We start from the raw sequence: 24,446 nt of genomic DNA, 5'->3' as shown, positions 1-24,446 counted from the left end.
GAAACCGACAAAATGTATCAGTGAAGTACAAAGCCAGGTTCATTTTCAATAGCAGAAAATATTCGTTTTCATACGCAGAAACAGTTTCTAAATATAGTTGACAGATTATTTGCTAGACATTAAAAATTCATCGAGAACCAAATCAATACACATAAAACATACAGCCTTTAAAAAAATCGTGAAATATTTTCAGAAGACATGTGTGTAGCTATTCTTGAGTTACACGTAATGTCAAAATTGTCAAAAATTATGATAATAAAACATAAGACTACATCACTTATATTTATTTTTGCATTTTGCATATTTACAAGAATTATTACAAACTATAAAAAACAAAGTCATAATACATATTTACATATTTTACATATACCAATATATACATATTCAAACACTGTATTGTTCACAACAACAACGTTTATTTTAGAGACGAGATCAATGTTAACAATTTATCAATTCTGAAACACTTAACTGTGCGCTTCTGCGAATTTTAACAAAGTATTGGGGAAAGTATCAACACAAATTAATTTGGGTTTATTTATTTTTTTGGTTTTGAATATCCAAAGTCAGTAACAAGTCGTTCCCCCAAGAAGTCGTATCATTTGACATAAATATGCATGCAAAAATATATAAGATGTTACAAAAAAGACAGGTTTAAAGCTTTTCTGTATTCGCATATGTTATAGATTATCGTTTAGTATTGTATATATACATTTTACATTTTCATTTGTACGAATTAACGTATTAAGTGTAAGGTGTGTATAACATTCACAGTAAAACAACCTTTAATGACCCAATTTCTCTTATAATCCCTTAGTACATATTGATATTAAACAAAGCTCATATGCTCAAAAATTCATCTTTTTGTATCTGTTGGTTTATAAGGAACGATCGCATACTAAGAAGTGCTTACTTTAGTTAAGTTTAATAAGTCCAAAGAAAGACGCATTGGGTTCAAAATACGCCATTACTCCTTCCCTATGGTCATGACGCAATCGTATGGTATCCTTTTTATTGAAAGCAAATAATCCCATGGTAGGACAGGAAGAGTATCTCTTAAGATAATTGTGGTCGTCAGCATTCGAGTCTCTAAAGAAGTAACAACTTGCAATTTTCTCATTTTTGTTCTTTTCGATGCTGTACGACTGATTTCCATTTCCCATTAGCGTTATCTAAATTTGAATTAAAATGAATTATTATACTTGTTTATTGTTTGAAATACCATACATATATTTGCAAAGAAATTCAGTGGTGTTGGTAGAATTTCTTAGAATTATTGAATATCTCTGTGGTATCTTCCGACTATTTTTCTTAGGAGATTGTTATTTCACAGAAAATGCACAATATAAATGTATTTATACATTTTAACTCCGAAATCTATTTTATATCCATTTGATATTTAGTTCGAATACTGCTGCCGTAACGGACATATCGTGCATTAAAACTAGTTGTGCATGTTATAATTTTGTATTTTTTTATTTGGTAATTTTTCATGTTTTGATTTTGTCTATTAATTTTGTTTACAGCTGTTGAGTTGACGTTACTGGTTATTCTAATATGTATTTGAAGTGTCATTGCTCTTCATATATAAACACTGTCGGATATCACATGTTTTTTGCAGGAAGCAACACTAGCGTGAAATAATTTTTCGAAATACACATAAAGTGCATAAATTTAGCATTTCTTAATTTTATAAAACATATTTATGCAAGAAATATTCAACATATTGAACACTTAGTTCCTCCCAAAAATGTGTATGGTTCATAGTTAAACTTGAATATACATTGACTGATGTTTTACCCCCATCTGTAGATGATATCAGGAGATAAATTTTCTTTGATGTTTATTTCACATTTATAGGAATGCAAACTATTACGGAGTACTGATTCTAGTTTTATATTCTCTCAATGCTATTGTAATCGTAATGTATAAGGGTTTACCTGCGAATACAAAAAATACAGTCCCTTCTTTTGAATAGTGAGTTCTCCGGTCTCAAGGTTTAGGACAAATCCACCTTTTTCAGTACGAAGACTTTTTGTACCCTTAATCCTCCGCAAATTTGTCCATTTAGCCAGTTGCCATCTGTGAAATACCCCTGCAAAATTATCTGAAAACATTGTAAATGGTTAATAATGAAGTGCAATTAGTCATCTTGTGCAAAATAAAAGATCATACTTTATAATCACGGGAATGGAGATAACATAAGACTATTAAGGTGAAAGCTGAAGACAGCAGCGTGCAAAATGTGGGAACAAATTCAACAACATATCTTATTTTCCGTTTTTTTTATAGCTAAATTAATTTTTTTTTATATTTTTCAGAATTTTGGAAACAGCTAATGAGATGAATTAAGGATTGTTTATAATTACTGCCATAAATAAATTAATTTTTCTAACAGAAATACACGTATCGCTAAAATATTTATGTTCCAACAGAAATACACGTATCGTTAAAATATTTATGATGATTGATATTTGCTTTAATTAATGTAGAAAACTTATTCTGAAGGATTGGTGCATTTATAAGAACATTTTTTCAATAAAATAAGGTATACATCGTTAAGCGAAATTAAAGGCAAATGTAATAATATGTTCATAAAGTATAGGTATCTTGACGTATACCCCAAATTCTATAAACATTTCCATAAATTATATTCTATGTTCAAACACGTGCCACGTTTGTTTCTTATGAAAGGCCGCTTTTCTTTGTGCAAGTTTGTTCAACTTGATTTCCAAAGAGACAACTATCCTACAGAGTTTAAATAATGTGGATTTGTTTAAATTTTCATCATGTCCATGCTTTATCTCAAATAGTTGTTAATATAATGAAAATTAAATTGAAAAAGAAAGATATTATGACACTCTTTTAACACTTGTTCAATAGATATATATTTTGAAAACTTTATTAAAAGAAAACAGATTTCATAATCAAATGAAATATTGATCTAAACAGGATTTTATACTCGAAGACCTAACATTTTAGTCCTGATCATGACATGCCAAAGGAAACTCAGCATACATGTATTTACATCTTCGTTTGAACTCAATGTCAAACACTTAAAAAAATGTTTGGTATGCACAGATAAGTTCTGTATTGAATTTACCACAATAACGTGAACTTCACTAGACATGTTTAATTTATATATTTGAGATAGTTCTTAGTAATCGTTTCTGTCAAAACAGTTTTTCTATGGAAGCCTAAGGAAGTTATAGACAGTGATCAGTGTTTGTGTTTCAATTGATGAAAGAAGTGTTTTCGCAGTCTTAGATCTTAAGATACAAGAATTGTTGTTTGATCTGTAAATTTACAGATTGTGTCCTATTACCTATACATGGTGGGTGATACATGCATAGCAGGAAACGCCCATCATGTCGGCCTTGTTCATTTTAGGGTTCATGCGGTTCCCTCAGATTTGTTTTTCACTTGGTTTGATTTGAACATCGGTAAACAACAGTTGTCTCTTATTTACATGAAGCAGTAATTTTTTACTGGACTTGTGAGTTCATTACAGCACAATATAGTCTAACGACAATTACCATGCGGTAGAGTGTTTTGTTCACCTCTTCGGCCTTCATATTGAACTGCCAGTAATGTGGGTGACTACAACAAAATTGCAACTATTTATCATTTCTTCATGTACGCTTCTATTTAAACAAATCGACGCTTGAAACAAAAAATATAATCGAGTTATTCAAAGAATACAAAATTAATTTTGCTAGCAAAGCGTCTACAGTTAGTTTTTATAAATCTTGTAACTTCGTCTTTTTTTTGTTTCAAACGCAGATAATCTCATATCCCATTAAAATGTTATGTAGGACTCCTGAAGGCATGCTTCATAAGCGTGTTCCCTATATGCAAATTGAAAATTACAAAAGTAACTAGCAATTTAGATTAAAATCAAATACATTGTTATCATAAGAATTTATTATTTTTTTTTTAATAAAGAGCTGTTTTAACTAGCCAAGTATTAGCTTTACATCAAGTTCGTGTTTGGTATCTAGGTCCTAGCTATGCATAAAGATGTAAAAATGAAAATTGTTTCTAATTCATTTTCTGGTAATAATAACAGAAAAGCTAATAAACAGATAGAAATTTCAAAACGTTTGCATTTTAGGCAATACATGCTTAGTTGAAATAAAAAACAAATAACCAAATCTTTAGGCGTTTGACTGAAATTCTTATAATGCTCCTAATAATATTTGTGGTCACGCACTTTTCATCCGTATTGTAAATTGTTTTTCTTTATAAAAATAGCTATATATTCAATTTTTGATATCAAATGTTTCGTCCGGATTGTTGAAAAGAATATGGAAAGCTAAACAATGTTTTATATTTAAAGCGACCTACACTTACAAACAAACATACTTTATGTGACCCCATTACCTGAATTTATCATACTTGAACTTATTGCACCTGATACGTGGCCTTGATTTACAAATACATCTGTTTTCGTAGTTCAGAGATAAAATGTAAAATTATTAAAATAGAGACCAACAACTCATTGCATTTCATTCTAACTTGCTAGTTGTATGTTTCAAGCCTGCTCTTAATCTCATTCTGCAAAGCAAATAGTAAAACGAAGAAGCATGAAAAAGGGATATCATGATTACCCTCAGGGGAATGTTGGCCACCATATCCTTCAATGTGTACAAAAGAATCCTACAATGAAAAGAAATTATTCTACATATATGATTTCATATGTTTTATATGAATTATACCATAAGCACCACGGTAAGGCTTTTGTTGTGATAATCTAATTCAATGGACTAAACTAAATATCGTTTGTACACAGAGAACATCTGATGACAAACGTTACCCAAAGTATGATTAAATGATAACTTCAATACAGAAAATAATATATTACATTTACCCTTTGGGTAAGCTTCGCCACCAGTGCCTTCTATATGTACATATTGGTCCTACAAGATAACTGAAATTTGAGCATACTAACTATATTTGAATAATAATCTTATAGACTGATGCTTAACTTCTTTTTTACTACGCTGATATGAACAATCAAGACGATGGTAAAAACTAAGAATATTGTTTAAATTTAATGATATTAGCTGTCAAGACCATTTGAAAATATAAAATGAAAACTAAAAATATCCGAAAAGAATAATTGTTCATTCGCAATGCTCGCATTTGTTTTTTCGACAATTTCCAGTCGGTCTCGCATTTAGAAGCATTGTGACAAAGGTTGAGCAGTAAATGTATGTAACTCGTTAAAAATAAATCATTTTATAGTGTTAGTACATGTTAAATATTTTAAATTCGTATAAGTTATACAAACTTGGCATTGTCATTTTTTGAAATATTTTTATGAGTTGGATTTCATTTGTCATTATTATGAATACATTTAGATTTTGTGGTAACGTGCTTATTTATAAAGAATACACACGAAGAACCTGAATATACATTTTGCGCTAAAATCACCGTTCAACGTTAAGAAAAGTTTGAACAATTAAGTTTCAATTGCAGTGTTAATATAACCAACAATATAAAGATTTGTCTGTTCCTTGATACAACATAATGAAAAAGGAAACCTTTCGTAAATCATTTATTTGAAATTTTGCGTAAATGTATTGTTTTCAAATTAAAAGCAATTAGATTATGTAATTATGACGTAAAACAAAAACAAAACTAGAAGCAACGGGACATTGAACGTTCATGACCGTTGCAATTGGTATCTACCCTGACACTATATTGCTTCCCTTTCGTAGCAATGGTAATATATGCAAAATACTTCTAAATATAGGTTACTGGAATTTTTGTGATGTATATATAGTTTTTATGAAGTCTGATTTATAAATATTTATACATATAAGTAACATGTTATTTCAGTATTTTAGTTAGATCATGAATACCATTTCAGAGTAAAGGTACTTGTAAGTAAATTTAAATATTTTATTATAATTTTTGTCAGTTTTCGAAATTATTTAGTTCAAAAGTAAATTTGTAAAAACTGATTTAACGTTATAAGTAGTTGAATTTTCAAAAAAGATGTATTACATTTAAAAAAAGAACAGAATTGGAAAGGAAAGTTGATCTAAACTGTTGAAGGTTATACAGGGTTCTGACAGATTTTAGACAACAGAAACATTTTGCCAGTTAACCCGTGGTTCTGTCTATTTAATATCAACACAACGGGTTAACTGTATACGTAAAAATAGGAAATAACATTAGTTTTAATATTCAAAGTATTAAAAATCAAAGTCCATTTATGATGGCCAGTTGTAGAAATTGGATGCATATCATATAAAGTACAGCATATTAATATAAATGTATGCCGCTTCAGACAGTCTATGAGGTTGTCAAGTATATGAGAGTGCACTGACATTTTGCCCCAAATTGTTTATTTCAACATAGATAGTATATCATTGGATATACATTTTCAAATAATTTTTTCAAATGTAGTTGTCTTTTGAAGAAAAAAAAAACCAGGAAAAAAAGTTACCAAAAGGGGCAATAAAAACATATGGCGCAGTAACACAAACAATCCAATTGTCCTATTAGAGAAACTGACAACAACAATGCAGTAAAATTGGAACCGTTAATATTACTAAAAAACGTAACACAGAGAGCTAAAGGTAAAACATCATTAGCTCCCCCATGAGGACTACAACATACATCTTCCCATCTACACCCTCAAGCACTTAATATATTAATAATCATGTATTTCTTTTAAACAAAGAATTGAAATATAGTGTTTAAAAGCTACATCTTTCAATACAACATTTATATTAACAGATTGAGTTAATTATTTGTACTAATATTATAAAAATGAGACGTCCTTCTACCCTTTAAAACTTTCCATCAGTTTGCCTTTGACTACTTATGAATGATGACTTTTAGAAAATTGGGTGGTGTTTAGTTTGTAAACCTCATGACACAGGCATTTAGATTATTGTTAAAATTTACGGTTCAAATAAAATATCTATATCAAATTGTGCCAACTCATTTATGTTCTACATAATATCTTTCATGATAAGTTTACATGGCATGTCAAGTCTACCCGTAGACAGGTATAAATGCACCGGGTATATTATTGATCTATCTTCAATTATGATATGGATAATCAAATTTTTGTATAACCTTTGACCTCAACAAGGAAGTGAATGTGATTGGATAATCCTTAGCCAATCTTTCAAAAGGATAAAAATTAGTTTTATTTTTACACATTTATTCAAAAACAAACGTTCGGTATTCCTTATACCGTTCCATTAAAACCGTTTATAAATATCTATAGAATCAAGGTCAAATACTGAGGGTATTAAATTCAGTCTTTAATGGCTGTAGACTTCTTAGTAGAAAAACGTTTTGCCGAAGGTGTATGAATATGAAAGGGTTCAATTTAAAATATCGTTGGAATTAGTTTACGTTGTAATATTATTGTTCCAACGGCAATATCACTATCAATATTTGTTTTCACGATTCATTTATTATTATAACAAATGGTCCTTCAAAATGAAGATATAATTAAATGTTTTGATGTTCCCTGAGCGACGTGTCTCCTATAATGTAGACAAAACGTTTAGCGTACTAGATTATAATTCTGATATATTTGATGAGTTTATTATTCTTATGATTTTCTTCTACAATTATTTGTTTGTTTTTGTAACGTTTTTGTCTAGTTTTTTTTAAATTAATTATAAATCGTTCATTAAAAAATGTCACATAAAGCTAGGTGTAGGTCACTTCAGTAACCGTAATTAGGGTGAATATCATTGACAAAGGTAAACAAATTATATATTTAACCCAATTTTGTGACCAAATTATCAACGGAAGTTTAAATAAAAATTCAATAGAAAAGACTTAAATAGCCATAAAAACTACTGATGACCAACTTTAGTTTGTTTGTAATAAACCTAATGGGCGGTTTCATATTTACAAATAAATAGAGGGTGTGTATGATGAGGATTTGTGATGATTTGGTCATACCTTTCATTAATATTATAAATTTACTATTTAAGTTTTTGTACTTTTGAAAATATGCCATCGGCTATCAAAAATATAGTTTTCATAAAGTCTGAAACATATTTCCTTTTTTCATTGTTGATTTTGGAAAAGGCTTCAAATGTTGAATAATTGCTTCTCATTATAGAAATGAAGAATGAGTAACTAAGTTAAGTTTGAAATAAATTATTGTTTTAGGAATGATATACAATTTATTTACACTAGTATCATCACTATATAAACTTGAATGAATACCAAACATAATGTATTTGATGCTGCCAATATCTAATTTAACAATAATATGATAATACAGTTAATTACATGAATCAAAAACACAAACACATCGTTTTGTCATCTTTATAATTTGGAGATTTTTTAATATCGCAAAATGCTTCAATTATTGGATAGCTTTTATATTACATTTTTAGTTTGAATTTTTGGTCAGAGACTTCGTTTATTATATTTGGTTGTAGAATTTGTATATCAAGTCTAATAAACAAATTTGCTGTGGTCAACACAAAATGAAATAATTTTGAAGACTTCATAAAGAAGTTTCTTTAGGACAAACCACCCAACATAATATTTAATCTGTTTTTTTTTTATTATTTGTTTTCACTGCATTAAAATGTGGTGTTTTTCTGTACCGATTTTTTTTTATAATTAAACAAGAAAAATGTAAATACCAAAAATAAGAAAACAAGAAAAACCGGATAAAAACGAAACTCAAAAATCAAAAAACAGAAACAAAAAATAGAAAAAAAAGATAAGAAAAAGACAAAAAAGGAATCTCTAAACATTGCTTTATCGACTAAATGGACAACTTTAAAAAAATGAAAAAGCAACCATTGTTCTACAAGCTTTTGTTGTTCAATAATTTTCCTATACATATATATGACATATGTTTGCATAATGTTTAACTTAACTGAGCTGGCCCTTGTTTTTGTTTTCGAAATGATTTACTAACTTAAAGAGAAGATACCAAAGGGGCACCAACAAAATCATAACAAAAGATAAAAAAAAACACGAACTCTTCGCTAAAACCAGGATGAACCCAGGCTCTGTGGAGGCTAATGACAAGTAGCTAGTATGTTACTACGACAAACACCATCCGTGGTAATGTTAAACACAAATGCTCCATGACGGACAACCAAATGATGATGGCACCTGTTAAACATTCGAAGAGATAACTTCAACTTTACCATTAAGAACCATTTATCCCTTAGATATTTTTTAAGAGCAACCTTCTTTTAAGGAAATCATGACTTGAAACGGTAGTCTTTGGATATTGTACCAACCAGGATACATATACTCTGTATTAAGGTGCTGCTGGAATGTTTATACGTAAAAAATTGACAGTTCACGATGGAAAATTGAAGTTGTCTTTTGTGTAATAAAGTTTAGTCCTGAAACTACGCTCACTGTCACATTTAAGTTTAAGTTATAATGTGAAGCGGACGTAACTGTTTCTTTGACATCCTTTCCTTAGGTTTAACTAGATAAATGCGATCAACATAGTCACAAAACTCTAAATTTATCGATGAGAGAACATCGTCTAACTTGCATTTTTCTTGATAAGCTCAAGTATGAAGAATAAAGAAAATGAAAAGACAACAGGAAAAGGAACAGGAAATGATTCTTATAGGAATCGTGACTTTCTAAGCAATTCAATCAAACGTATGAAGTATGTTTTATCAAGCATGTTGATGTTGACAGTTTAGGGGGATTTATTTAATATATATCTGTTTGCAAAATACTAATTTTTCCTTCTTATTACGAGGTTCAGTATCTGTATTGGTTACTATTAGTCTTTTAAGAAACAAATTTTTACGATTGGCATATAATTGGCAATCATAATCATCTTTGTATATTTATATTGTTCTAATTTTTTCAATTATCTAACGTTTGTATAGAGGAAAATTTTGTGCAGGGAAGGGGTAATGTTTTTTACACGTTAGAAGGGCTTGTATGTTACGACATTTAATACATTATCTACATTTGCATCATATTACCTCTTCATTATATTCTTTCACTGGTGCTCTGAAGCCCTGATAAAACAAATGTTAGCAATTTAATTTCGAATTATTAATAAATAGTATTGGATTTAATGATGAGGATAAGTCTAGTTTGATGGTATATCGTCTCGTTCGATTGTTGAAGTGTAAAGGGTACTAGGATGAAATCGTTCCCTGGATTAATGAGACGTATGGGATTAACTTGATATCATCTCCGTAAATGATTGAGTTCTAGGTGGTTATATTGTACTATCGTCTCCCCTTTAATGAGTAAGATGTGTGGGATTGACGTGATATTATTCCTCTAATGATTGGGATTTTAGGTGGTAAATGTAATATCATACCATGTTAAGGTTGAGATCTATGCTTATGTATCATCATATCGCCTCCCCTTTAATGAGTAAGATGTGTGGGATTGATGTAATAGCATCTCCTCTAATGATTGGGATTTGCAGGGTTAATGTAATATCATACCATGTTAAGGTTGAGATCTATGCTTATGTATCATCATATCGCCGTTAATGATTAAGATGTGTGGGGTTGATGTAATATCATCTCCTCTAATAATTGGGAATTGAAGGGTTGATGTAATATTATACCATGTTAAGGTTGAGATCTGTGTTACTGTATCATTATATCGCCGTTAATGATTAAGATGTGTGGGATTGACGTAATATCATCTTCTCTAAAAATTGGGATTTGCAGGGTTGATGTAATATCATACCATGTTAAGGTTGAGATCTGTGTTACTGTATCATTATATCGCTGTTAATGATTAAGATGAGTGGGGTTGATGTAATATTATCTCCTTTAATGATTGGGGTTTGCAGGGTTGATGTAATATCATACCATGTTAAGGTTGAGATCTGTGTTACTGTATCATTATATCGCCGTTAATGATTAAGATGTGTGGGATTGACGTAATATCATCTCCTCTAATAATAGGGATTTGCAGGGTTGATGTAATATCATACCATGTTAAGGTTGAGATCTGTGTTACTGTATCATTATATCGCCGTTAATGTTTAAGAGGTGTGGGGTTGATGTAATATCATCTCCTCTAATGATTGGGGTTTGCAGGGTTGATGTAATATCATACCATGTTAAGGTTGAGATCTGTGTTACTGTATCATTATATCGCCGTTAATGATTAAGATGTGTGGGATTGACGTAATATCATCTCCTCTAATAATTGGGATTTGCAGGGTTGATTTAATATCATACCATGTTAAGGTTAGATCTGTGTTACTGTATCATTATATCGCTGTTAATGATTAAGATGTGTGGGGTTGATGTAATATCATCTCCTCTAATGATTGAGGTTTGCAGGGTTGATGTAATATCATAGGATATAATGTTTGAGATATGTGTGGTTAATGTAACATCATATCGCCATTAATGATTTTCAAAGATGTGTGGGGTTAATGTAACATCATATCGCCATTATTGATTTTAAAAGATGTGTGGGGTAGATGTCATATTATCTCCACTCATAGTTGGGATTTGCGGGGTTAGTGTTATATCATATCATGTAAAAAAATGCAGAGAGTAGGGTTGATGTTATTCCATCTCCCCTGTGATAATTCAAATGAGTGGGTCGGTTTTATAGCTCCTGTAGTGATTACGGTGTATGGGTTTGATGTAATAGTATTACCAAAGTAATGACTAAGATGTGTTGGGTTGATGTTATTTTAACACTCCGGTTATAACCACGATGTCTAGGGTAAATCAAGATATAAGACCACAAACAGCCTTTTCTAAGAGAATCTTTTACCTACATAACCATTTTTATGAAGCCCTAATGCAAGTCTTAAGGCAAAATTCAAAAAAATAAAATAATGACATCTAACAAACTTATGCTTTCAATCCACCATTTTCTACATTTGTAATGCCTGTACCAAGTCAGGAATATGACAGTTGTTGTCCATTCGTTTGATGTGTTTTGTCATTTGATTTTGCCATGTGATTAGGGACTTTCCGATTGAATTTTCCTCGGAGTTCAGTATTTTTGTGATTTAACTTTTTATCTGAGGGATTTTATATTTTGTAGATTTCATACGTTTTGATTTTCAAATTTAAGGGTGCAAATGGTGGCCTCATCATATCTTTTTTCAATGACAATTCATCAAAGAATTGAAAAGTTTAGAATAATTATAAGTAGTTTTATTTTAAAACATATGTCTGTAGAAGTTAATCGTGTCGGACGCATAACATTTATAAAGTTTTATTTCATGTTCTAGCATTGGGTCAATACCGCAGATGGTGGTAACATACCAGAAGCGCATTTCGACAATTAATGCACGTTGAAAAGTTGGTGTCTCCTACGGTATCAATCGCTCAGTAGTCAGTTCAACGGGACTGACACTATTTATAACAAACCTTCCTTGAATTATCCGTAAAAAAATGTAGAAACAATTAAGAAACTAAGGTTCAAACTCCCTCAGAAAAACCCGTTAATAAATGTCGAAACAAATAAGAAACTAAGGTTCAAACTCCCTCAGAAAAACCCGTTGATAAATGTAGAAACAATTAGGAAACTAAGTTTCAAACTCCCTCAGAAAAAGTTGACCGTGAATGAATTTTTCTATATTTTTAGGTGTTTTTGATCGCTCATTTGGAGTTCATACGATTCCTTCAGTTTTTGTTTGTTACCTTGATTTGTCTTTATCGATTTATGAGATTTTAACATAGGTGAACTACTGTTGCCGAAATTTAGATATTTATACATCTTTGACTTTCAAATTTTACAAAGTTCTTCGAACACATACAATTTATTAAGTGTCATTTTCATTTTTATTCAAATATAAACATAATAGAGTCTTGAACAATTAGTGTTTTAACTAATATGCACTTAAATATGTACATCTTAACCTTAGACAGATGACATTTGAAAATAATTTAGAATTATATAACGAATTAAATACGGAACCAAAGTGTACTTATTTTTTTATAACCTTTTCCTTTAAAACAAGTATGTAATTCTGCTGTTGTGAAGCAACTATATGAGATAAAAGACTTTCTTGCATTTTATCCATTTGATTATGAAATATTTTTTTTTATAAATTTTAAAGTTACATTAGAATTATATAACGTTATTGGGTATTCATTATTTTTGGTATTTATGAACACACAATACTGAGTAACGCTTTTTTCTTGGGAAATAAAAAAGCTGCGGTTTTTGAAAGTATGTCGAGCTAACTATATTTTATTAAGAGTATACGCAAATAAACGACAACTTTAACAAAAAATTTAATTGGACAAAATAGAAAAAGGCCAGAGAAAGTTGGAAAACGGCTTTCGTCTAAATATTAATTTTTTCTTTCTTTTTTTTTCTTCACAATCACCGAATATTTAAATTTTGATAATAATATAAATAGATAGATAATAAATAAATAAATTTTTTTTCTCATCTAAAGGGTTTTCTTACAAATTGATAAAATGATAAACATGAACGTCCATTTGAAAATACCTACTCTTTAAACCAAAATGATATCAATAGATATGATTGAAATAGTAAATTTCTTTAAATGAGAATTTCTATCAAAGAAGGATGTATTTGTGGATTTTTTTTCAATGAAACTACATTTCTTAGTATCTGAAATGAAATGAGGAAGTTTAATGGTATCTTCATTTGTAAGGTCATTTAGATATATACCGTAGGGGTAAGCTTATTTGATGTATGGGTACTATCTTCATCTGTAGGGTCATTTAGATATATTCCATAGGGGTAAGCTTATTTAATTTATGGGTACAATTATAACGTAATGCCAAATTTGATATTAATTTTTGTTCACAAAAATATGAACATAAATGTATGGGAAAGATGGGCTACATTATTTTGATATGATAGACAACGACCTGCTTTTTGTTTATCAACTAAGTAATACATACTTTCTTTTTCTTACGTCGACCATGTTGCCTCTTCGTCCTTTTCTTGCAGTTTGGGTCATTATTGCAAGGTTTTGGGTTTGTGTCTCGTTTTTCCCTACTTTGTTCTGCAACTAACGGATTCGTTTGAAAGGCAAATGTGTCTAAAATGTCCATCTAAAAATTAGAAAAAAACAGCTTTGTCAAGTCAAAAGAAAATTAAAAAAAAACTTGTAGAAACATTGAATAGTTTTCAAATATAATTTATCTTGTACAATCTATTGCGGTATACCTTAATTATTGGTGGTGTGTTTTAATCATTAAATTTCAATTCGTAGTAATTTTTCTTTATGAATATTAAAAAGTAAGTTTCTAACATAAACTGTACCAGAAAATACGCGTATGTGAGCTACAATATCAATTATTTTTCTTTTCTTAATTTATATAAAAACATTTGTTTTTTACGCAAGCTGCATAGTTCATAAGAAATTTGAATTTATGTCTATTAAAAAGAAATGCTGTGGCTTCGTTTCCAAACACAATTTTTAAGAAAGAAAACTACTAGCTATATGATCTGACAAAATTTATTGCATTGTATCAAACTTTAAAAAAAAATCTATTATCTTAAATTCGAAAAGATTGAACTTAAAAAATTAATATTTTGGACTACATGTACAACAAATATTATATTGAAAAGGGTATAATAGATTAAGATCTTTTTAATCTTCATGTGATTTAGTAGTGCTGATGATTATTTTTTTTACAATGAAATACAATGATATTTATCTATAAGTTTGCAGAATGAAACAAATAAGCTGAAATAAGTATGTCGAAGTTTCATGGTAAGGAAATATCAACATTAATGATTTGGATTTCAGGTAGAATTTAATTAACCTATAAATCGGAATTTATTTTGAATAATATGAAAACAATTCAACAGAATAATACCAAACAGTTTCATTTAATTAACGTCAAATTATTTAGCACTTATTTCATAACAAAAATAAAAACAAATGATTATGCACAAATTGTCCCAGTCTGTTGACATGTATCATACATTTCTTGCATGTCATATTGGAAACCAAACTATCGAAGGGACTATGATCTGAGTAATTATATTATATTAGGTTTTTTAAAATATAAATTCTGATAGTTAAACGAATGATATAGTGTTTAATGTTTTAATATCATAGTTGTACCAAACGTTAAATTATAAAAATTTCCCAAAGTTAAATATTTATGAATTTCAAACAAACCTTTAAAAATAACTTGTTTTATTTTGATACAAAAATAGACTCATCGGTTGCTGAAGATTGTTGTATAAATAAATATGAAAATAATCCAGAAAAGTTTAGGTTAAGATAATTATTTATCAAAATTAACCAATCAATGTAATATTGAAAATACTAATGATATTATAGATAATGATGATAGTAATACTACTGCTAATAATAAAATAATGATAATAAAAAAAAATAATTACGTTTTAAGTTGTTGAATCAAAACAAACAAAATCATAATAGCATAAACGGTACCAATTTGTCTCCACCAGATGCGCATTTTGATAAAAAATATTTCGTCAGTAATGCTTGAGACCAAAATATTTAAAAATTCATATCTTATAAAAAATATGAAGAGCTTATAATCCTAAATGGACATACAGTATAGCCAAAGCCGGACAAGGAATCACAGCTTTGCATCAGGGAGATATATTCCTTGATTTAAAATATTTTTCTAAATTTTGTATCGGCAAATTTTAATAACAATATCCGTATTTTCCTGCTAGTTCCAAAGTTCTGGCTACTCGGGGACTAACAGTCCACCAGCAGATTTATCGTTTTATATAACAATTAAACAGATTATATGAAGACATTTATATTTCATAAGGACACAGAATTATTTATGTTTTGGGTGAGTTAAATTCTGCATTGCAGATTTAAAAGGTAAGCTTCTAGATCTTCAAAATAAATACAGAGTTGTTGAATTATTAAAAAACAACCAACAATAAAAGCTGTGTAATAGACAGTTTAAGACAAGAATAACGTATTCGTTGGTACCGTATCTGTTTTCAAAACAATCCGTCGCCAATTGAAACAATCATATTCCAAGAACTTTTGCAAGTATTCTCCATTCTAAAATTTCTGCGCGCCATTTTTTTTTATTTGTTATGTGCAAATTTTATGAAGGAGCTTCTTCAGAAAAAGGCGAACCACGAATTACAATTTTAAACAGATCACAAAATTATCTATAGGCTTGTATGCAGACATTGGCAAAACCACCAAATCAAGTATCAACGAAAATACACCTTTTCCTGAATCCAGAAAGCCTGAATCCAGGAAAGCATGTTCCCACGAAAATAATGAATACACAGATACAGTGAATTCTGCTTCATGCCTACAAATCTGGTTATCTCGCATATGTGGATACATATCTCACTGCTGCTTCGATAACTTCTTATTGTAATTTCCTTGATGAAGGGTTATTGCTGAAAAGGAAGATCTTATGAGCTAAGAAGGGTTTTAAAGATAAATTTGTATTTATCCCTTTGAATGTTTTTTGAAACCATACTATTATTTCTCTCATTAAATGTGGTCGTTAACTTTGCAAACCGCATTAAGACTTAATTTTCTGCCTGCATCACATATTATATACCGCTTCAATATGAGTCATTGATTATGAACACTGTCTTTTTATACGAGAAAAAAAAAATATTTATGAGACAGCAAAACATTGGACAATTTTAATGAAATATATAATGTAAAAGATGACCCCTGGTATGTTCCACTTCATAATCTCTTCGTCCTCTAACCATCCTGAAATCCCTGATTACAACTATTAAACGGTTCTTACGTCCCGTGACTCGACAGATGCAATTTATAGTGGGACCAAAACTGCGTGCCTTTTATTAGTTATTGCAAATAAAATGCAGTCACACAAATTCGAGGAAAAGAGGATATGGGTGTGGTTACAAAAAGTGAAACATAAACGCGGTATTCTGTGACACAGATATTCCATAATGGTCAGCCAAATCAAATAAATGACTTCAACTGTACCATTAGTAACCACTGATGCAATATCTTGTTTGTAGCCAGTACACATATATAAGGAAATCATGATTGGCAATGCAATATCTGAAACAAAATATCATCTGGAAGATATATCCTCCATCTAGAATATTGCTACACATATATGGAAAGAAAATTATATGAAAATTGAAATCATATCTTTTGTAGTAAAGTTATTTTCTCAATCGAAAAATATTTTAGATTTCTAGATGCGGGTAAAAAAAGGCGGAAGATACAAAAGAGACATTCAAAACTTAAAAGTCAAAGAAAAACTGATAACGCAATGACAAAACATGAATAACAACGAAAGGACAAAGAAGTTCACAAAACGATTCATAGATGAATAAATACTAAGCAACACGAACCCGCTAAAACTGGGAGTAATTTCAGGTGATCAGGATGGGTAGGCACATCATGCTCCGCACGTTATTACCGTCGTGTTACTCCCTTAAAATATGTTGATAAGTTGTATCACTGTATCTGTAGTACCCTATATTTCAAGTTCATCGGGATAGATGCAGTCAATATGGTCCCCTACCTTTGAACTGTCATCATCTATATAACACCGTGAATTTGAATGAAATACCAGGTTCTCCTCTATTTTCCTGATGGGTCCTTATAAGGCCTGCCTCATAAATTATTTATGTAATAGCTTTTGCATATGTATGTATATTGTATTGTTTAGAAACTGCTTTATTTCTGTATTCTTATCTTTTCATTGTTTTTCTGTATTCTTGTCTACTCAATAACTTTTTGTGTTCTAGTTTTCAAATTTATTTTTTGCGATCTTGTCTTTTCATTGCTTATTCTGTGTTCTTGTCTTCGCATTAATTTGTGATCTATCTTTGTACTCTTTCAAACGTCGTGTTTGAGTTATAAACAGCATCTGGGGTCCTGGAAAACCAAACAAAATATAACCAGAAATATGTTTTGTAAATATATGAAAGTAAGGGGTTTCATTTTCAAATCCAATGTTCAAAATACCGAAGGAATACCAAGCACAAAACCAAACGAAGACAATTCAACTCGTCATATTAAACATGTGCATATTTACAAGAAATAAAAATAAGACTGCATTTAATGGGTAAATATTTTTAGAACGAAATACAAAGTTTTCATTTTTTACTTTACAGTTTGTGCATAATTATGTATTTCCTTTGTAACATTTTAGGAAATTGTTTTGTGCCTTTAATAATTCATTGAAAGATTTTTTATATAAAATAATGCAGACAAAGAATTAAGCCGACAGTAGTCTACCGATGTTCAAATCTTTTAAATCGTTTAGGAAGAGACCAATCAAGGTAACAAAAAAGTGTGTGAATCGCAGGAACTCTAAATAAAAGCGAGACCAGGTACGTCTCCTGCTAAGAAAAGTAAAATGAAATTTAATGCGTGCTATCACTATTTCCTTTGGTTACTGAAAATCCTTACTAAATAAGCCTCTAACGTTAGAAACTTTTCTAATCTTAAAATAATTAAACTAAATATATACCCACCTGATTATCTCTAACATCAACATCTCCCTCATCTTGCCTCCGTCTGATATCTTTGACCTGACTATTCAATATTTCAATAGTATTCTGTAACGTTTGTAACCTATGTGCATCTGTAATTTGATTAACAGCTAAGACAGCGTTTACACTTATTACTACAAGCAAAATACAAAATATTATAATGTTAAATTTTTGCTGCTTTGCACATTTGGAGCAATGCCGTTCCGTCTCGTTGTTGAAGTCATATGCATATTCTGATAGTTCGTTCACACTTTTGCAAAATGTTTTATTAGCATCCATTTTTATCCATTTATTACAATTTCCTTTACATTGTTATTAAACTGAAGACAGATATAATACACGGTCATATACTGATCTAAATTTAACTTTATATATTGTGATAATACATTTAAGGTTCAGGGCGCAGATATAAATAGATATAAATACTTAATACTTATTTGTACTGAATATATCTTTATTACTCTTGTGTATTATTTTCTCATCAACTTACTGTATAACCATATTTGAGATTTAATTGTAACTGCACTTAAGAGTTGGAAAGACGCATGTTTTGGTTTTGAATTTCGGAGAATGGAATTATTTTTTCCACGAATATGTGTACATCAGGGAGGAGACAGAAAACTTCAATCAAATTAACAGACAGATGTCATCGTGACATAGAATTCACGATTTTCGGAAATGTTAGAGAAGTTCGTGGAAAAAGATCGAAATAGAGCGAAGACCTTGTCCTAGTTTAATCATATAGAGCTCATATGATCCTTGAGTTGTTTATACATTGGCTGCATGCCCTGGTTATTCACAAAAGCTATAATTTGATAAAATTATTGTCCAGAGTGTTTACTTTTTGAAATGAAAGATTTATTTTTTTTCAATACCTTAATTGTATAAGGTTGTGCTCTCCTGATGAATTTGTATTTATTAATTTCAATAAATGGTGCTAATTTAGATTTTTCCATATTTCATTTTGTTGTTATAATTTAATTTTTTTAGCCATGGCGTTGTCAGTTTATTTTCGACTTATGAGTTTGAATGTCCGTTTGCTATCTTCCGCCTCTCTTCTTAATATAAGTATTTTATGGCAAGCAATTGAATATTTTGAATAAAATATTTGAACATTGAAAACAAAAACTGATAAAACTGATCCATTTGTTGTTTAGATTTAATTAGATTATATATGACTTAGTATTGTATACATTAAACTACATCGCTGAGTTATCTGCCCCTTGACCGTCGGATAAATTGTTTTGAAAAAGTTTTTTGGAAAATATTTTTCTGCAATGTTCAATTTGCATATCAATTCGGTGCAAAATAAAATAATATATGGTATTCAAATCTCTAATTGTCGATTCTGTCTGTTTCCTCAATTACAAATGCTCATAATTAAAACAATGTGTACGGTAATTCTATAGACAGATTAACCAAAATAAAGATATCACTTATTTTATCCATACAAACAGTACCAACCATATTGCTGAAAGCAAACTGTTTTATTTCATCGAACTTAAAATCTCTGTAAGGCTTTTGGTTGCTTTCTGTAGTAATTCAAGTGAATTAAATCTGAAACAGAAAAAAAATGTATCTGTAATTTATGGTTTTGCCCTTTTTTGTTCATATACTATGCAATTCGGATCAAAGTCTTACACTAGTCAATTACAAATGCATAAAAAGTAGTTAAATCCTCTACAAATGTATATGTGCCTGTCAAAGTATAGAAGTCTATAAATATAGTTTTATTCACTTCTTTGTGGTTACATCTAGATAGACAGCATCTACTAGTATGTTGACTTCAAAGTATACCATATACCGCAATTAAATGTCATTGATACATCAACAATACTTTAAATGAATGATAATATACAAAAAAATGCACGATATGACGATGACATTTTATATGTAGGTACGTGCCAATAACATTTCTTCAAATATTATTGTGTACTAGTATATTATGTAGCTTTAGCTTCTTGGTGTACTTAGAAACAAACAAAAAATACCATTATAGACTTTGATAAGCAAACCGAAAGAATGTCATCCCGTTAATTCTTATATAATGTATATTTCTAAATATTTTGTTGGGCAATTAATATTCGATTAAAATTCAATGAAACATAAAACCAAACCAAACAACAAACCAAAGCTAAATAGTCTGTAAAATGTTTACATGCTTTAGTGACTTTGGAGGCTGGCGTGTCATTTAATATGAAAAAATATACTAGTACACAAATTGATATAAATAAATTAGTCCAGACTCGTGTGAGCCAAGGCTCCGTGTTGAAGGCCGTACTTTGACTTATAATGGTTTTCTTTTACAAATTGTGACTTGGATGGAGAGTTGTTTCATTGCCACTCATACCACATCTTCTTATATCTATCAACTATAAAAATAATTATTTATCTAAGGTCAAATATGCCTGAGGGAGTTCGAACCTTAGTGTCTTTATAACAATAAATTTGGCACCTGCGATTTTAATGAAGGTGTGTTGTTAATAATGTAAGTACGGCCGTAGGAAGTTTGTGATGTTCTTGCCTGTGTTGATAATGTTTGTGATGTTCAGGACTGTTTATATCAATTTTGTTATGTTCAGGCCTGTTCATATTAATAAACTCATTATAGATACCAGGATCAAAATGTTGTACGCCAGACGCGACGTTTCGTCTACAAAAGACTCACCAGTGACGCTCGAATTAAAACAGTTACAAGGCCAAATAAAGTACAAAGTTGAAGAGCATTGAGGTTAAGTTTGTGATGTTTGGACTACCTTTATGAAAGTTTTACGGTTTTACCTGTCTGTATAAAGTCTGTGTTGTCTTTGGTTGTCTTTATGAAGAAAAAGCTAACAATGAACGTGTTGCGCGGTCTTCTTGTGTGTTTGTATATTGTTTTATTAACTGTTGTTTTCTTTTCGTCGTTGTCTTTTGCCACGATGTTGTCTTTACTTTCATATTATGACGATTGAAAACCCCTAATATATTTCGTACTTCTTTGTATAATGGCTAAAGCTCTGATGATTTGAGTTCCGTCATAAAGGGTAATAACAAGCAATTGCAATTTGATTAGATAAAATTTCGTTGGGTATAATGAATGGAACTGATTCTAAAATGAATTATATTTTCCGAGAATAGAAAAATTATTAACAGATATTTTCAGAAATGTATGTTGTGTAAGTACGGAAGCACTTACTACCAGCTATGTTTGCATCTTTATAAAGGCCAAAGCCCCAATTCTCATTCCTCTTTTTTCATCCATTGAGTTTGAAAGACAAATATAAGATATAATTTACCTCCAGCTGTAGCCATTGTATATAACTTTGTTATTTTATGGAGGGGTAAATGCGTAACTGCAAAAACAAATACAAAATGATTGATTAAAATATAAATATAATGAGATACTACCGATCATTTTAAGAAATTCATTCTACAGAAATGTCCTAGTCCGAATCCAAGGAATGCTTATCAAACATATTTGCCAACACTTGCTACTTCTAAATCATACGAAATTGTTGTCAGATGTCCTTAGCTTTATGTTTTTTTGTTTAAAGTCGTATTTATATCCAGTTTTTAGCATTTTTAATTTTTAAATGCCAGTTATATTGATTGTAATTATTTTTTGCAGGTAAAAGAAAAAAGTTATCAAAAGCACAATGAATATATTTGGTTCAACTATAATATACTGACCTCATTGAAGGAACATAGCATATTATATAAGAGAATCTTGGCGTTAACAGACAGATGAATAAAACGGTGCTTGTATATAATTGTTAAACAATACTCAAACGAATCGAGTAAAAAAGTAAAAGACTGAAACAAGAACATGTAACTTAATTTTTTATGAAAATATTTTGAATAAAATGACATACATTTGGTCAGAAAACATGATATATCGTACGTTCGTATTAATTTGATCTGTTGACACAATTTGTAATGCATTTTTGTTATTCAATTTTTACTTATTTTGTGTTATATCGCGTCTCACTGTACCACCTTTGAAAAGTATTTAGCATGACGATACATTTTCACTTCTGTACTCGTGCTATGAAAAACAAATTTATTTAATTTGTAAAAAATATTTCAGTACTCCTAACAACTAAATTATTATATTTAAATTTACCCGTGTACGTTAGTTTATTTAACGCCATTTTGTCCAAGGTTATAGTTGTCTTTTTGACATTGTTTTACATCCCCTTTTTTATTAATATTGTATTTATAGTGTTTCATAGATCAAATTTATTCGTTCATTGTATGTTTACTTGTTTTTGTCAATATGTCTTTTTGATCGAGTTAAGCCATTTCAAATGATGTTTTGTTGTTTCAGGTTAGGTTGAAGGTTGGCGCCAGTTAAAACGTTTAAACCCGCTGCATTTGTTTGCACCTGTCCTAAATCAGAAATCTGTTGTTCAGTGGTTGTCGTTTGTTGATGTGTTTCATAAGTGTTTCTCGTTTCTCGATTTTTATATAGATTAGACCGTTGGTTTTCCTGTTTGAATTGTTTTACACTAGTCTTTTTGGGACCCTTTATAGCTTGCTGTTCGGTGTGAGCTAAGGCTCCGTGTTGAAGGCCGTACTTTGACCTATAATTGATAACATTTTTAACACGTTGTGACTTGGATGGAGTGTTGTCTCATTGGCACTCATACCACATTTTCTTATTTCTATATATTTGAGTTTTACAATTTTGTTCTTTCTTAATTATTCAAGTATAGTTAGCTTTTAAAATATTTAGTCCAGATCGTTTTTTGTATAATGCCGATGTGTTAATTTCAGAGAGACAGTAACCAAACAACACAATCAGACATAGAAGACTTACATATTGTACAAAACTTGCTGGCGGAGGGGTTGGTGTTTTATTGCAACTTTCATCTGTTTAGTTTAAGTCATTCCACTGATCATTATGAGACAAGAAGAATGCTGGGATTCAAAAATTTTAGTTCAATCTGCCAAATTTGCATACTTGCTCTAGGTCAGGACCTCGTCAGGAGGTTGTGATTAGTTATATTTCAGATTTATATGCCCATTTTCTGTAAATTTACTGTTTAAAAATTGTTACATTATTCGAAACTAAGGGTTTTCTACCCAAGGCATAGATTGCCTTTGTCGCATTTGGCACAACCTTTTTTGAAATTTCGGCTTTTAATGCTCTTCAACTTCATGTTTGATTTTTCGTTGATGCGAGTGCCACTAATGAGCCTTGTGTAGACGAAAATTGCGCTGGCGTACCAAATTATGAGCCTGGTATCTTAAATGATTTTTTTTTAATTCTCAAATTGCATACATGTACGGTTCCGGGAACGATTTAACGCAACATATCCTTTTTTTTTTTATTAAAATAGAACAAACCATGCCTTCTACGTCATGGTATTGTATGTCAATCATCGAGTAACCCACCAAAAATAATCTTTTAAATGCATCAAAACCAAAAAAGGTAAATCAGTAGAGTCGAAGGACATTAAACCCAGGTTTAACACCTTATTTTCCTCGGATAATGCCTGTACCAAGTCAGTTATATGAAAGATGTTTTCCATTCGTTCCGTTTGTTGATATTGTCGAGCGTTTCATTTTGTCAAGTTTATGGACTTCCCCGCTTTTGAATTTACCTTGGGTATTTTGGTTAATACATTTTTTTACATAATTTGTCCGATGAAGTGTATAAAGTTTATGTTTCGATTTGTGTTATAAATGTTTTTATCATTTTTTCGTGTTCATCAGTCTTCCACGTTTGATGGAAACGGGGATTGCGTCAAAGAGACAACAACCCGACCAAAGAGCAGAAAACTACCCATGGCCATCAATGCGTCTTCCAACACAGCGAGAAAATCCCGCACCTGGAGGCGGGCTTCAGCTGGCCCCTAAACAATAATGTATACTAGTTCATCGAAAATGGACGTCACACTAAACTCCGAATCATATAAATGAACCAAAATTTAGAAAAAAAATACAAGACTAACAAAGGCAAGAGGTTCCTAACTTGAGACAGGCGCAAAAATGCGGTGGGGTTTACATGTTTTATGAGATCTCAACTATCCCCCTATATCTCTAGCCAA

General features: G+C 30.3%; 1 protein-coding gene and 1 long non-coding RNA gene across 14 annotated transcripts; one reads left to right on the top strand and one right to left on the bottom strand.

Annotated features, from left to right (window-relative positions):
- Positions 1-269: 269 nt before the first annotated feature.
- On the bottom strand, positions 270-18,888 carry LOC127737276 (uncharacterized). Of its 13 annotated transcripts, none has more exons than XM_052247831.1 (6): positions 18,394-18,863; positions 13,857-14,009; positions 9,963-9,998; positions 4,862-4,916; positions 1,938-2,104; positions 270-1,169 (listed from the first exon to the last, which is right to left on the bottom strand). In XM_052247831.1, exons 1-6 carry the CDS (start codon positions 18,688-18,690, stop codon positions 912-914), a joined length of 966 nt encoding a protein of 321 aa, XP_052103791.1. In that variant the 5' UTR covers positions 18,691-18,863; the 3' UTR covers positions 270-911. The 13 variants fall into 13 exon arrangements, with proteins under 13 accessions (XP_052103791.1, XP_052103795.1, XP_052103793.1 ...); XM_052247835.1 differs by having other exon boundaries at positions 1,938-2,092; positions 4,868-4,916; XM_052247833.1 differs by having other exon boundaries at positions 4,868-4,916; positions 18,394-18,861.
- Positions 4,923-22,368, top strand: LOC127737278 (uncharacterized). Its single transcript, XR_007999335.1, has 2 exons — positions 4,923-5,885; positions 22,022-22,368. It is a non-coding gene; the product is annotated as an uncharacterized LOC127737278 (long non-coding RNA).
- Positions 22,369-24,446: the final 2,078 nt, after the last annotated feature.

Source organism: Mytilus californianus, unplaced genomic scaffold (genome assembly GCF_021869535.1).
Source record: "Mytilus californianus isolate M0D057914Y unplaced genomic scaffold, xbMytCali1.0.p SCAF_4, whole genome shotgun sequence".
Taxonomy (NCBI): domain Eukaryota; kingdom Metazoa; phylum Mollusca; class Bivalvia; order Mytilida; family Mytilidae; genus Mytilus; species Mytilus californianus.
The sequence above is the reverse complement of the archived record's forward strand: the minus strand, read 5'-3'. Positions and strand labels throughout refer to the sequence as shown.

Excerpts from the sequence above, each read along its gene's own strand:
- LOC127737276 (XM_052247831.1), bottom strand. The coding sequence starts at position 18,690 with ATGGATGCTAATAAAACATTTTGCAAAAGTGTGAACGAACTATCAGAA. Across the intron at positions 9,999-13,856 it reads GTCGACGTAAGAAAAAGAAA|GGCTTCAGAGCACCAGTGAA; the intron begins GTATGTATTACT and ends TTGTTTTATCAG. Across the intron at positions 2,105-4,861 it reads AGCTTACCCAAAGGGTAAAT|ATAATTTTGCAGGGGTATTT; the intron begins GTAATATATTAT and ends CAATGTTTTCAG.